The 14,890-nt window shown below is 38.8% G+C and overlaps 1 protein-coding gene and 1 long non-coding RNA gene across 6 annotated transcripts in view; one reads left to right on the forward strand and one right to left on the reverse strand.

Annotated features, from left to right (window-relative positions):
• The window catches only part of LOC118555996 (uncharacterized), a 41,568-nt gene extending 36,216 nt beyond the window's left edge, over positions 1–5,352 (reverse strand). Inside the window, exons 1-2 of one of the 2 annotated variants that reach the window (XR_004908386.2) lie at positions 5,121–5,352; positions 4,263–4,330 (exon numbers count right to left, since the gene is read on the reverse strand). This is a non-coding gene — a long non-coding RNA (uncharacterized LOC118555996). Of the gene's footprint in view, positions 1–4,262; positions 4,331–4,473; positions 4,884–5,120 lie in introns of those variants that run through there. The other variant, XR_013442771.1, reaches the window with a different exon arrangement.
• A 173-nt stretch (positions 5,353–5,525) lies between these two features.
• C1GALT1 (core 1 synthase, glycoprotein-N-acetylgalactosamine 3-beta-galactosyltransferase 1) overlaps positions 5,526–14,890 on the forward strand; it is a 36,839-nt gene continuing 27,474 nt past the window's right edge. For 2 of the 4 annotated variants that reach the window (XM_078059292.1, XM_036124516.2), the window contains exon 1: positions 5,526–5,696. In XM_078059292.1, the coding sequence (XP_077915418.1) occupies positions 5,690–5,696 (7 nt within the window). In that variant the 5' untranslated portion in view covers positions 5,526–5,689. The other 2 variants (XM_036124526.2, XM_036124535.2) reach the window with 2 other exon arrangements.

Genomic DNA, 14,890 nt, shown 5'->3' on the forward strand with positions numbered 1-14,890 from the left:
TCTACTAGATGAGGGTCTTATCCTTATGGCCTCATTTAACTTTTATCACCTCTTTATAAGCCCTAAAATTACACTGGGGTTAAGGCCTGAACATATGAATTTTGAGAGACACAATTATCTATAGCACCCCCAGATAGATTAGAACAGACATCATAGTAATCTCTGAACAAGGTCAGTTTGCTCCCTTCAGAACCAGGGAAACAGCATACATTTAAATACAACTTAAAAGGAATGAGGAAAAAAAAATGTCACAATATGCAGCTAAGATTTGTAAGTCAGTTAGTTCCTTACAATAAAAGAAGTAGCATACACATTTATAATTTACTGCTTAGGGATTTTAAACTAAAGCCAGCTTCACCTATTCCATTTAAAACAAATGCTTTCTGCTCTTGTTGAACCACAAGGGAAAACAATTAAGGAATATTTTGATTCATATTCTAGGAAACTAGAGAAAGTCAGGATAAGTAATCCCAGAGAGCCCAATCTCATAAATTGAGAATCTTTCTCTAGAAGACACAAGTTCCTCAGTGCAACCGTGGCAGTCTCTGCTTTCAAGCTAGTATGTTGTGAGTTATGCTGAGTCCTCTTCCCTTGAGGTTAAAAGTATTTCCTAAATTTTCTTTTTTTTTCTCCTTATCTTCTCCTCTCCTCCGTTCTCTACCTTCATCCCCTTTACATGTCAATCAACTTAGAAAATAACATTAGCCTTTCCAACTGTTTCAAAATCTTGGTAGATTCTGTGAAGATGCAGCTGTAAGGAATAAAAACTGTTTGGAAATGCTCTTTTAGTTTCTGTAGGATGAAAGTACTTTATCTTGGCAGGTATTTTCAGTATGAAATGAGAAGCCCTGCTTGAAAAGCACACCATCACCAGAAAAGAAAGCTCCGTCCTTTTTTTCTAGAATTCTTCTACTTCCTATTCAAGTTACTAAAGATGGTAGGTAGCGGGGGTCATCTACAACTAAAATAACCTGATGTTTAGTTAAGCCAGTAGTTAAAACCGATGTGGAGTCATACTGGATACCAGAAAGCAAGAAAGAACAATACAATAAAACCAGGGAATTTGGATAATTCACCCACTACATATTTTCTTGTTGTTGGGTGCAATTTTGCTTTAGGATAAACTCAGACTCAGACCAAATTATTGGTTAAATGTATATTTATTACTAAGTGTGCTTAACTACCACTGTTACCACAAAGAGGGGCACACACCCAACCGCAATTACAAATTAATTCATGGGAAGGAAAAGGAGGCAGTCATAATTATGTATTCTTTTTAAAGTGCAATAAATTTTCAACAGGCTAATAAAATGAGATCTGACATATAATAACCTACCATCCTGCCATACTCTTAAATCTTAACTGCTCACTATGAATGATGCTAATATTTTACAAAGGCACACAGTAAAATCAGTAATAAGTTATCACCTCTTGAAAGAAAACTCTTCATAGTATACACATCTAAAATATTTAATACTTAATTGCTTAAAAATACAATAGGATCTCATGAGCCTAATGTAATTAAAAGAACGTCCATGCTTTTCAATTACACTGTCACATATAATCTGATTAACCACCTTTTGAGGCAGGTTGGGATTATTTTCCACAATTTACAGATATGAAAATTGAGATTTAGAAGGTTTAGATGACTTGTATGGGCCACTCAGCTAATCAGTGATAAAAGTGGGAGCACTATGCAGGTCTCAAGGGTTCCACTGCTCTATTCACTATGTTTCCTCCAGGATTGTCAATGTTTAGATTTCAGTAAGATCCACAATTGATTTCTCTATGACCACATCAGAAATCCCTTATATAACACAGGTGTCAGGGAGCAAAGATAATACCAGCCTTGTATGCTACCCTTTAAAGTGAAAAACTATATATTCTACTTCACTGAATTGTTAATTCAAACAACAAATCATTAAACACCTACATATGTGCCAGCCATTGTGCTAGGCTCTATTATACCCAGCTGTATTAGTTATCTTTGCTGCATGACAAATTATCCCAAAATTTAATGGCTTAAAACAACAAACATGTATTATCTTACAGTTTCTGTGGGCCAGGAATTTGGGAGCACCTTAATGGAGTGGTTCTGGCTCAGGATCTCTCCTAAAGTCAATAAAGATGTTGATGAGGGAGGCAGTCATCTGAAGGCTTGACTAGGACTGGAGCAGCTGCTTCCAAGTTCACTCACATGGTTGTTGTCAAGAGTCTTTGGTTCCTTACTGACTGTTGGCGGGAAGCCTTAATTACTCATAATGTGGGCCTCTGAGTCCTTATGACTAAAGTTGCCTGAGAGTCCTTATGACTTGACAACCATCTTTCCCTAGTAAGAAGTCCCAGAGAGAGAAGAAGAAAAAAACTGGTGTAGGTTTTATTTTTTGGCATATGTTTTATAATCTCCTCTAAGAAGTCACACAAGTCTATTCATGAGAACAAGTCACTAAACACAGTCCAAACTCAAGGTGTGAGGAATTAAGTCCCACCGTTTGAAGGAAGAAGCATCAAAGAACTTGTGGACATATTTTAAAACCACTGTATCAGTGAATATAATTTAACTTACAAATTTAATCAAATTATTATAAAATGATTTGTTAATCTCATTGTAACATTTGGGTATTTAAAGAGAAACTAAGTGTATTGAGAGTGGTTTGTGTGTGTGTGTGTGTGTGTGTGTGTGTGTGTGTGTGTGTGTTTGTTGCTTATTTGTTTCCATTTTGTGTCCCCATTTTTATTTTGCCCTATTAAAAAATTCTACATACAATGCTAAATAAATGCTGACTTGTCCTATCTTGTTCTATCATTAGGAATTGCATTCACTGCTTATAAGAGAAAACCCAAATAACAAAACCTTAAATAGGAGGTATTTATTTTCCCTTACATAACAACAAATCCAGAAATGGGTGGGTCCAAAGCTAATAAGCTGGCCCTCTAACGCAATCACAAAGCCTGGCACCTCTGGCTTCCTACACTGTTAATACTATGTGGGGCTTTGGTTATTATGGTTGAAATATAGCTGCTCCACCTCCAGCATTGTATCATTGTTCCAGGTAAGAAAAAAAAAATGGGTACAGGTCCAATGGCTAAAAGGACATTTCTTCCATAAAGCTTTGAGCCTCTCCTAGCAATATCCATTTTCATTTTATTGATCAGTCACACAGCCAGCCATGGCTTACAGAAATCTGGAGAAGTAAATATTTTTAACTAGACACACTGTCACCCTGAAAAAAATCAGAGTTCTGCTAGTAAGGAAGAAAGGATTTGGGCTTAAACAACTAGCGGTGTCTACCAACCTGTGCCAAGGAGCCTCACCACACGTTATTCTGCTCCAACAAGCTTTGACACACATTATTGAAACACCACACCAGACAGACAAACGTACTGCCCAAGATTTATCTGTGTTTCAAATGGGAGAATTTAGTCATTGAGTCCCATATATAAAGTATATTTTTCAAAGTAACTACAACTTTCTTTTTTCTAGTTGATAACATTGAAGAATTGGCTGACATTAATGTCACATAAGGAAGTTCATCAGAGTTGTTTATTATATTAAAAATTTGGAAAAAAACAAATAGCAATAGAATATTGGTTAGATAAATGATAGTATATCCATTTATCTTTTAAAAATGATGTTAATCATGATATATTGTTCAGTGAGAAAAGAACTATATACATAATAAAATCCAGTTTATGAAATATTGTATTTATATGTCTTTATGTGTTTTTCATTCTTTATATCTGGAAGAATATAACATACACTTTAAAAAATGGTTACCTGTAGATTATGGGATTTGGATAAATTTTTGTTGTTGTTGTTTGAATAACTATGTATTGTTTTCATGAAAATAAAAGCTATTTTCAAATACCCAAAATGATGGGAGGGACTTACTTGATCTGGTTTTGTTCGTATCAATAGTGTTTCCTGCCAGTAATTTTCTGAGACCTGCTATGGCTGAACTTATCTTTGGAAGGGTTTCTTATCTTTGCTCAACGGAAAAAACAAAGTTATTCCTTATTCATTAAAAATTTCAATAAAATTAAAATGAGGTAAGAGATCTTGCATTTTTGGTTGTTTTACTTTCTATTTGGAACACTGTGACCTCTGGAAGGGTCTCCTTTTCCTGTTACAGTGGTTGTGGAAGGGAAGGGGATGAGGCTGGGCAATTAACTATACACTATTTGGAAAAGAAAGAAGAGGATATAAGTAAGGATGTAAGGGAGAGAAGTCTGGAGGTATGGGCCAGGAAAAGAGCACTAACCTGAACATCAGGATACTTGCACTTCTAGCTTGGGCCCATCAGTTTATCTTTCTGACCTGTTTTCTCAACTGAAAAATAAAAGGTTTAAATAAGAATCACTAGATGTGCTTAAATTCTTTTGGAAGATTCTCTTGGATCTATTAATGGCATATCATGGCAAACTACACTAGAGCTGAATCTAAACAAAGGAAAAAGAACAATAACAACTTACATACATTGTTCATTATTTCTCTCAGGCACATTAAGTAACTTGCCAAGGTTGCACAGCAAATAGGTGGAGGAACGAAGATTCCAGCCCAGAGCCCACACTCCTAAGGGCTATGCTTAAAGGCACTAAAGAACTGACAGAGACAGGCTTTTAAAAGAAGCTGGATAGTTTTCTCACCCTCAAGCTAAGGCATTGTAGATGATGTTAAAGCCAAGACCTTATCCCCACCTCCTGACTGCTGTTGGGTTGCCTCAGTGGCTCACAGGCTCCTCCCTCTAACCAAAAACACTTTCTGATTCAAAGTCCTTTAGCCAACTAAAAGGAAGATGATTTTTGGAAAACCCTAAGGAAGCTCTTCCTGTTATTGCCTGACAGAAGCGAAGTAATGACAGACCAAACCACGTGTGATACAGGCTTTGTGGTACCACTATTTTCAACCCTTTCGGGTTCATGTATCTGGTTACCCAGCACCCGTTTGCATACCTCATCTTGCTGTATTTCATTTAGGCCAGAGAGATACTGACTACAGAGTACGGGGGGGGGGGGGTAGGGGAGTGGGGGTCAGGAGAAAAAAGAACGGGAAGCGGGCTAGAGGCCAAAAGACTTCTGCAGGGTTAGAGCCTGTCCCTCACACGGAGGTCCTCAGGTACCTCTAGCCTCAGTCCCTGTAGTTTCACTGCTTTAGTTTCTCTCCAAAGTCCGGAAGCTAATGCAAAACCCTACAGCAGAACCAGGAAGGAGAAGGCCAACAGCGAGAAGCCGCAAGTGGGCTGCGACTATGGCTCGTAGAAGACCCGACTTCCCAGACCGCTTCGCAGAAGGGCGGGGCGTGAGCTTGGCGGCCAATCCCCACGTCCGCACGTCGCCATAGCCCCGCCCCACCCTGCCCCCTCTCGCTCCGCCCTTCCCTGGGGCTGGTGCGGCGGCGGAGACGTCAGCGCTAGGAGACCCCTGGGTGGCGGCTGCGCCGTCGGCGGGCCGCGGCCTGGACGCGCTGCGGGGGAAGGGGCGGAGCGAGCGAGCGAACGAGCGGGCGGGGGGGGAGGGAGGGTGAGCTGGGTCCGCCTCGGCCGCCGCCAGGGAATGAGCTGGGCGGCAGCGGGCGGCCCCAACCAACGGCTGCGAGCCACTTCTGCGGGTACCGGGAGGAGCTAAGGTTGCCGGTCTCGAGTCGTCCCCCTCTCCGCCCCCCAGAAGGGGCGAGAGGGAGCCGCGGCTGATGTCAGGTACGGCCGGCGGAGGCGCCCTCAGGCTGCGGGTCCAAGGTCTCAGTTCCCCTCGTCCTCACCGCTCGGAGTGTGTGTTTGCGGGAGCGTAGAGGGTGGAACCAAACCTGGGCGCAGCCAAACAGGTGTCTCGGGGTCGCCGCCGGGGCTGGGGACTTGCGGGCTCCTGCGGGAGGCGTGGAGCACTCCTGCTCCCGGCGCCTCTGTGAACTGCCGTTGGGGCCGTCTGCCCATCGGGCCGCTAGTTTGTTGACGAGTAGCCTCGTCTTCGTGGTGGGTTCTTCCTTTCTGCCCCCGGGTGCCCCTCACCTCTTCCTCGAGCCTCTGTCCTCCTTTTCGCGCGCTGCCCGCGGGCGGGCGGCGGCCGTGAGGCACGGGGCTGCGGCGGGTCGCGTTCTGACCACTTAGAGGTCCTGCCCGCCGGGCCGCCCCGCCCCCGGACCTGTGGGTCAGGCGAGACGCAGGGCTCAGGTGTGGGCACCTTCCGCGAGAGCCGCCGGGCTGCGGGGCAGCCGGAGTGCCGAGCGAGTGGGCGTCTACCACAAATGCCGGGGGACTTCCTCGGAGCTTTCTTGGATCATCAGGTTTGTCTGTGGCTGATTTATTTTTTTAAGTTTCACTGCCTCTGGCAGAATGAGCAAGCCAGGTGTGTTTGACTCACTTGCTGCGTGGAGGGGGGAAAGAGTTCCCCCCCCCCCCCACCGCGAGTGTGATGTGAGTAGTAGGTGCTGACAAGTTGGCCATACAGCTTTGAATTTGGAGAAATTGTATACTCTAACAGAAGAACGTAATTTGGGAATGGGGATTTATTCTTCCCTAGCTCGTACTCTCTTATTTTTTAAAATAATAAACAAGCACCACATGCTCTGGGAAAGTTGATTGGCTTTATAATCTTGTTCTCTAAGTTCGTTATAGATATTGTAGTATATGTTTTTAACGCTTTTCAGTTTGGAAACTATTATGCTAACCATGAATTGACTCCATTATGAATTAGAAAGTTATAAAGGTAGAACTTTAACGCATTAAAGTGAATAATTAGGCCAATGTGATTGGGACAGAAATACGTTCATTTACTAAAAGTTAGGCACAGAATATAGGTAGGTCGGCCTGGGTGCCAGGAAAAAGCGTTGTGCATGATTTCAACTTGTTTAATTTTGGTGTAGGTTTAGACAGTGGGAACCTGAATTTTTAGGAGATATTTAGACAGCTTTCCATACCTTTAGCAGATAAATGTCAAGTGAACCTTATGCACATGATGTTGTGTGTTCTAAGTATTGTGTAAAGTAAACTATATATACTTATTTTCCACTAGCCTTAGTATATATTGATGTGCACTTTAAGTGAATATAAAGTTTCAAGTTACCAAACAGTTAACTCTTTTCACCATATGTTAAGTAAAACAGTGATTTAGTAAGGAAAGTATGACTCATTTAAAATTCTTCATAGGAAAAGAGCATGGTTTTTCAGTACTCGTGGAGAACTATTAAATATCTCTCTTAAATTTGTCTGTAATTTGTGTTTTTCTGTATCTTTTTATTTAGGCTTCCGCATTTTAAAAATATTTTGTGGTTAATACCCATTGAGGGATAGATATGGTTTGTTGTTGTTTTTTTTTTTTTTTTAAAGATTTTATTTATTTGACAGACAGAGAGAGAGGGAACACAAGCAGGGGGAGTGGGAGAGGGAGAAGCAGGCTCCCCGCTGAGCAGGGAGCCCGATTTGGCGCTCAATCCCAGGATGCTGGGATCATGACCTGAGTCGAAGGCAGACGCTTAATGACTGAGCCACCCAGGCGCCCCTTGATATGGTTTTTCTTAAATATGCTATTTTGGGGGGCATAGGTTAGTAGTACGTACAGTGGATTAATTTTAATTTTCACCCAGTCATAGAAATACAAAACTGTGTCATTTAGGCGTATGCAATTTACTATTTGTATATTGATTTGTGCTAAGATAAAAATTGCATCTTACGGCTTATAAACCTTGTAAACCATGGTAATTTAAAATAGAGTCTCTGTGATGAAATTATTGATCGGAATTCTTGTGACATCGCAGCGGTAAACAAACGTTAAATGGAAAGGGGAAAACTTGATGAAATTAATTTCAGATTCATTTAAAATTTTAAGCTTCCCAATACAACCGTGTTACTTTTAGATTTGTTGAGATTGGAATAAAGACACTAGTGTACAAACTGTAACAAGATGGCAAGAAAAGTATGACAAAATTTTTTTTGCTCAAAATTTTTTAGGATTAAGGTCATTACTTTAAAAGAAGGAAGAAAGAAAAGGAAAAAAAAAGGAGACTTGTTCTCTAAAAGAGAAGATAGCATTTTATCTTAAATCTAAATGTATATAGTGTGTACTTAAATTTTCACTTTGCAACTAATTCAAATAGCCAAGGGGAAAATATATACCAGAAAGTATAATGTGTGAAAATAAGAAGTGTTCCTTGAAGAAAAAATAAATAAATAAATTGATATTAGTGAAATAGGGACACATGTAAGAAGGTAGGAGAAACAAACAAACAAAAAAAACTGAATAAACTATCTAGAACCTGTAATATGAACTGCCTTGCACATTGAAGGCAGGGAGAGACACATTAAGTTGGAGAGATTCTGAAACGGGCAACCTGATTAGTTTACAACTAAAGCTGTATATTAAAACATTTAAACTGGTAGAAATTAGATAATAGGCAGAATTTGAAATTATGTATGGCTTGGTGTAGTCATTTGCATTCTTGGTCCTTCTATTGGTTTCCTAGGGCTGCCATAATAAAGTACCGCAAACTGGGTAATTTAAAACAATAGAAATTTATCATCTCAGTTCTGGAGGCTAGAATTCTGAAATCAAGGTGTTGGCAGGGCCATGGTCTCTAGGTTCTAGGGGAGAATCTGTTCATGTCTCTTAGCTTTTCGTGTCACTGGCAGTCCTTGGTATTCCTTGACTTGCAGCTTTATCACTCTAGTCCGTTCTGTGTCTCATCATATGGCATTCTCCCTTTTTTATAAGGACACCAGTCATATTGGTTTAGGGTCCACCCTGATGATTTCGTCTTTTTTTTTTTTTTTTTTTAAGATTTTATTTATTTATTTGACAGAGAGATAGAGAGAACAAGTAGGCAGAGAGGCAGGCAGAGGGAGAGGGAGAAGTGGGCTTCCCGCAAAGCAGGGAGCCCGATGTGGGGCTCGATTCCAGGACCCTGGGATCATGACCTGAGCCGAAAGCAGCCGCTTAACCAACTGAGCCACCCAGGCGCCCCTCTGATGATTTCGTCTTAACTTGATTACATCTGCAAAGACCCTATTTCCAAATAAGGTCCCATTTATAGGTACTGGGGTTAGGACTTAAACCTCAGTCTTTTGGAGGGGGGAGAACACAACTTAACCCATCACAGTCATATGATTTATCTTATACAGTGTTCGGCAAATTTTTAGCACTATATGGCAGGCCAAATCGGGGGTGTGGTAGGAACAGAGAAGGGAACATCTATATTTACTTATTTGTCATTTACTTATCTCAGTGCTTACTCTGAACCAGGTTGCAGAGTGAAAGCAAACAGGCAGACAAAAATCTCTGTCCTGGAGGAGCTTGTATTCTAAAACATTGGTTCTCAGAATGTGGTCCCTGGATTTGCAGTATCAGCATCATCCTGGAACTTGTTAGGAATCCAGACCTCTTGATTCAGAAACTATTTTAAAAAAACTTTCAGGTGATTCTGATGCAGACTCAGGTTTGAGAACCAATGAACAAGATGGAGAAAAGAGACAATAAACAAGATGAGGAAGTAAAATATGTAATATATTAGATGTTAATAGGTGCTGTGGGTAAGAATAGGGTGACCAGGGAAGACCCCCTGAGAAGTAAAGGCCTGAAGGAGTTGGGGAGTAAGCCATGTGAGTATGTAGGTGAGTTGTGTTCCCAGCAGAGAACAGCAGATGCAAAGAGCCTCAGGTGTTTGAGAAACAGCAAGGAGTCCAGAGAGAACACAGCAAGGGAAACAGTAATAGGTTCAGTTTATGAAATTTCTGTTTGTTCCTTTTTGACCTATAAAAACCAAATCCTAGGAGAGATCAGAAAAAGAGTGGGGATAGGATGGCAGACCATTGAGGTTCATCTTAAGGCTTTTGCTTTGTCTCTGAGTGAGATTGGGAAGACACTGGAGGATTTTGAGCAACTAAGTGATACAATCTTTTTAAAAGGATCACTGGTGAAATGGGTAAAAATGGATTGAAGAAAGAAGGATGTAAAGGGAAAAGTTGATTAGGAATCAGTTATGATAGTTGAGGAAGGGAGAGGAGAAGAGAGAAAAGGAGGTGACTTGGACTAGGACAGTAGCAATGGAGAGGTTAGAAGAGAGGTACAAGATCAAAAGCATATGAGATGGTAGTGAAAAATAAGGGTTTTTTCCCCTCCTACTCTAGTTACTTCAGTTACCCAGTTGCCTGCCTCAAAAGCAACTGATGTTATAATTAGTCTTTGTATATTCTTCCTGAGATACTTTATGTATATATGATAAACTAGGTTTTAACAGTTTAGTAGAGTGGTTCTTAACTGGAGCTGAGTTTGTCCCTCGGGACATTTGGCAGTGTCTAGAGAGGTTTTTGGTTATCACAACCTGGGGGAATACTGCTGGCATCTAGTGAGTGGAGGCCACAAATGCTACTAAACATCCTACGGTGAACAGGACAGCCAATCACAAGAGAGAATTATCCAGCTCAATATGTCATTGGCTTAATGGGAGTTACAGAGGTTGAGGCATAGATGGTGGAGGGAAGAAAGTGTTGTACAGACAGAGAAAACAGTAGGAATAGGGGAGCCCACTACATTGGGATATTTAGTGAACTATAGATAGTTCACGATTGCTGAAGAGTAAGTAATAAGGCATGGAGTATCGAAATATGAGGCTGAAAATTTGGACAGAGTCTAGGTGAAGGAGAATCTATATATATCATGTTAATTAAAGATGCTTAGTTTTTGTCTTATAGGCAGTAGGGCTCCATGGAGGATTCATGGAGTGACTTGGTCAGCTTTTCATTTCAGATAGGTCGTTCTGGTGGCAGAATGGGGATGAGTTGAGGAGAGAGAGCACTTGAGTGAGGGAGACAGATTAAATATTGCAATTGCTTAGGGGAGAGAGGAGTGTCTGAAATAGAGATGATGAATAAATAGATGAATAAATAGAGATGAAATGGAGACGAGAGGATGGATTAAAAAAAAAAAAATTAGGAAATAAAATTGGCCAGATTTGGTAATTGGATATGGGATAAGGGGAGTGAGGAGTGTTAGAGAGACACTCTGATTTCTAGTTTAGATAAACAGATGGCTCCTGGTAAAATAGGAACCCATTGGTGAGTAATTTAGATGATCGCCAGTAATTTTAGTTAAGATGAGCATGTAAGAAGGGAATTAAGGGAGGAAGGTAATGAGTCACTTTTGGACATGTTGAATTTGAGATGCCTGTGGTCAAGGTGGAAATGTTTAATGTATATGTGAGTCAAACTTCGAGAAGTCTGAAAAGGATCCCCAGGTGTGGGGGTTTTAGTGCACTTTGTTTTTCCTAGATTATCTCTATAGATGAAGTAGCCTACCCTTATTTAATTTTTGTGATTATACTATACAGACTGTAGTAGTTTGTCTTAAAAAATAAATCTTTTATCTTACACAGTTTTAATGAATGAAGTTGTGTTATGGAAGAAAATAAAAGAAAAGGGTAAAGTGAAGACTAACAGATATAGCATCATCTCTTTGATTAAAGTAAAAGATGCAAATACACAGAGAAATGGGGAAGAAAACATACTCTTTTCTGTATATACATATTTTTTATCTATGGTTTCAGTTTTGGTTTTTTCATTTGTTTTCTTTACGTTTTTCTGATTTAAAAAGTAGCCACTACACCTTACTAGCAAAAAGTCATAATTGCCAAATATGCAAAGATTTTCCTTATTAGCACATTTAGATCATTGTTTTGACAGCTGCAGAGTATTCTGTGGTATGGATGTATCATGTTTGTTTATTTAACTAGCTCCTTATCAACAAGCAAACATCTGTGGCAGTGGCTGCCATGAATATCTTTGCAGACTTCTATGTTCGTGTCCATAGAGAAATTTCTGATGATGAAATGATGGGTCAGGTCATACTCATTTAAAAATTTTAAAATATATTGCCAAATTGCCCTTCCAAAAGACAGTAAATATGTATATTGTGAGAAAGAATGCATGAGTGCCAGTTTCTTCTTCCATGTCATTACTGGGTGTTACTAAACATTTTTTGCTACTATGTTAGGTTAAAAATAGTATTTCTGCATTTGAATTACTTTAATGTGAAATTTGAACATCCTTGGCCATTGTATTTTCTTCTTCTGCAAATCCTTTATTTCATCTGTTTTTATATTAGATTGATCTTTTGTCTTTTTCATTATGATATTTTTTGGCATTTTTTGCTGTACAGATTTTTTTTTAACATTTTATACAGAAACATCTCTGAACCAGCAGTTTCACTGCCAGAAGTTTAGCCAATGAATAGTTTCATACAATTTTCCTATAGTCATAGCTTCTGAGTTTTGAGAAGATCTCAATTCATGTTATAAAAATATAAAAAGATATTTTCATCTAGTTTTGTTATAATTTCATTTTTTTTAATATTGAAATCTTAGAAACATTTGGAATTTGAAAGAGAAAGGTAGGAATCCAGCTGGCTGATTTTTATCTTTTTCCCAAAAGATTATTTCAGTATCATTACTTGAATAAACCATCTTTTTCTTGATTTGAAATGCTATATATATTATGTATTAAATTTCCATATGTACTTGTTTTTTTAATAGACTCTTTATTTCAGTCTGGTAAAGACCACCAGGGATATATATCTTTAGGCTGACAAAGGTTAATTAACTTGCTGCTGTGAGGAAGACCACACACCAGAGGAACTGCCAGCATTTTACTAAATAAAGAAAGGACAGGGTTATTATAGGATTTTGGAGAAGGGTGGAGTTTAGACAAAATTTAAACCAAGCAATATTTGATAGGTTTGAAGTACAGCAAGGCTGTGTGTCAAGGGGTTAATTAACATCAGACCTGGGCTGAGAGGCAAACTCGAAGTCCTGTTTCCTTAGAGACTACACAGTTAAGATAAATGTGGAATGTTGTGTCTGGGAAACCCTATCTGAAACTCTGAGTTGGAAATTAAGGCTGCTGCTGTTTGATGAACGATCCATCATCCATGCAAGAATGGGATGTTCCAGTCTCACTGATACACTTTCAGATAGCTTAGTTCTGATGGCATGGTTGTAGAGAAAAAAAGTTTCTCTCAGCATTATGTCTGTAGTATTAATTAAAAGCATTAAAAATGTTTTTTAACTGATTCATAAATAAATTGATATGTCTGTTTGGCCTGAATATCAAATTGTTATAATTACTATACCACTGTTTATTGTGGGTAATATATTTTAATCTCTGGTAGGCTTAATCTACCCTCTAACCTGCAGTGCTCCTTTCAGGAATTTCCCAGTTATACTCATATTTATTTTCCAAACAACATTAAGAATAATTTTTTACTACATTACTTAATTTTTAAAAATCTTGTATTTTAATTGGATCTATTAGACTTAGTATACCCCCACACTCCTTTCCAGAATTTCCCAGGTATACTCACATACTTATTTTTACAAATCTTTTGAATGCTTTTACTGAGTTATTTAACTTTCTAAAATCTTGTATTTAAAAATAATAATAAATAAAAATAAATAAAATCTTGTATTTTAGTTTGGATAATGTTACATATATAGATTAATTTGGAGAATATCAACATTGTTCTTTTTTTCCGATTTTTTATTGTAAAATACACATAAAATTTACCAGTCTAATCATTTTTAAGTGTACATTTCAGTGATATTAAATACATTTATATTGTGCAACTGTTACCACCATCTATCTCCAGAACTCTTTGTCTTGCAAAACTGAAACTCTATACACATTAAACAGTAATTTCCCATTCCCCTCTGGCAACCACCATTCTGCTTTCTGTCTCTGTGATTTTAACGGAGTGTCTCCTGTCTCTGGCAACCACCAGTGTCTGGCAACCACCATTCTACTTTCTGTCTCTATGGTTTTAACCGAGTATCTCCTGTAAGTGGAATTATATAGTCTTTGTCTTTTTGTGCCTGGCTTATTTCATTTAGCATAATGTCAGAGTTCATCCAAGTGATAGCACACATCAGAATTTCCTTTCTTCTAAAGGCTGAATAATATTCCATTGTATGCACATAACACATTTTGCTTATCCGTTCATCCATTGGTGGACACTTGGATTTTTTCCACATTTTAGCTATTGTGAATAATGCTATAAACATGGGTATACAGATAACTCTGAGACCCTGCTTCCAATTCTTTTGGTCATATACCCAGAAGTGGAAGTACTAGATCCTGTGGTAACTGTAAATTTTTTTTTTTTTTTAAAGATTTCATTTATTTATTTGACAGAGAGAGAGAACAAGTAGGCAGAGAGGCAGGCAGAGGGAGAGGGAGAAGCAGGCTCCCCGCCGAGCAGGGAGCCCGATGCGGGGCGGTAACTGTAAATTTTTAATTTTTTGTGAACTACCATACTATTTTCCACAGTGGCAGTACATATTACGTTTCTGTACATTTTACATTACAATGCACAAGTGTTTGCATTTCTCCACATCCTTGCCAACACTTACCATTTTGATAGTGGCTATCCTAATAGTTGTGAGGTGGTATCTCATTGTAGTTTTGATTAGCATTTCCCTGAATTTCAGTGATGCTGAGCATCTTTTCATCCTCAACATGCTCATGCTTATCAGCCAGTAGTATATCTGGTTTGGAGAAATGTCTTTTCAAGTGCTTTGCCCATTTTATTGGTTTTGTTAAGTTTTAGGAGTTCTTTATATATTCTGGACATTAATCCCCTATCAGATAGATGACTTGCAAATATTTCTTCCATTCTGTGGGTTGCCTTTTTACTTTGTTGATAGTGTTTTTTGATACACAAAATTTTAAAATTTTCATGAAGTCCAATTTGACTAATTTTCTTTTGTTGCTTGTGCCTTTGATGTCCTATCAAAGAAACCATTCCCAATTCCAATATCAGGAAGTTTTCGTCTTATGTTTTCTTCTAAGAGTTTTATAGTTTTATATTTAGGTCTTTGATCTATTTTCAGTTGATTTCTGTATATGATGTTAGA

Source organism: Halichoerus grypus, chromosome 12 (genome assembly GCF_964656455.1).
Source record: "Halichoerus grypus chromosome 12, mHalGry1.hap1.1, whole genome shotgun sequence".
NCBI lineage: Eukaryota > Metazoa > Chordata > Mammalia > Carnivora > Phocidae > Halichoerus > Halichoerus grypus.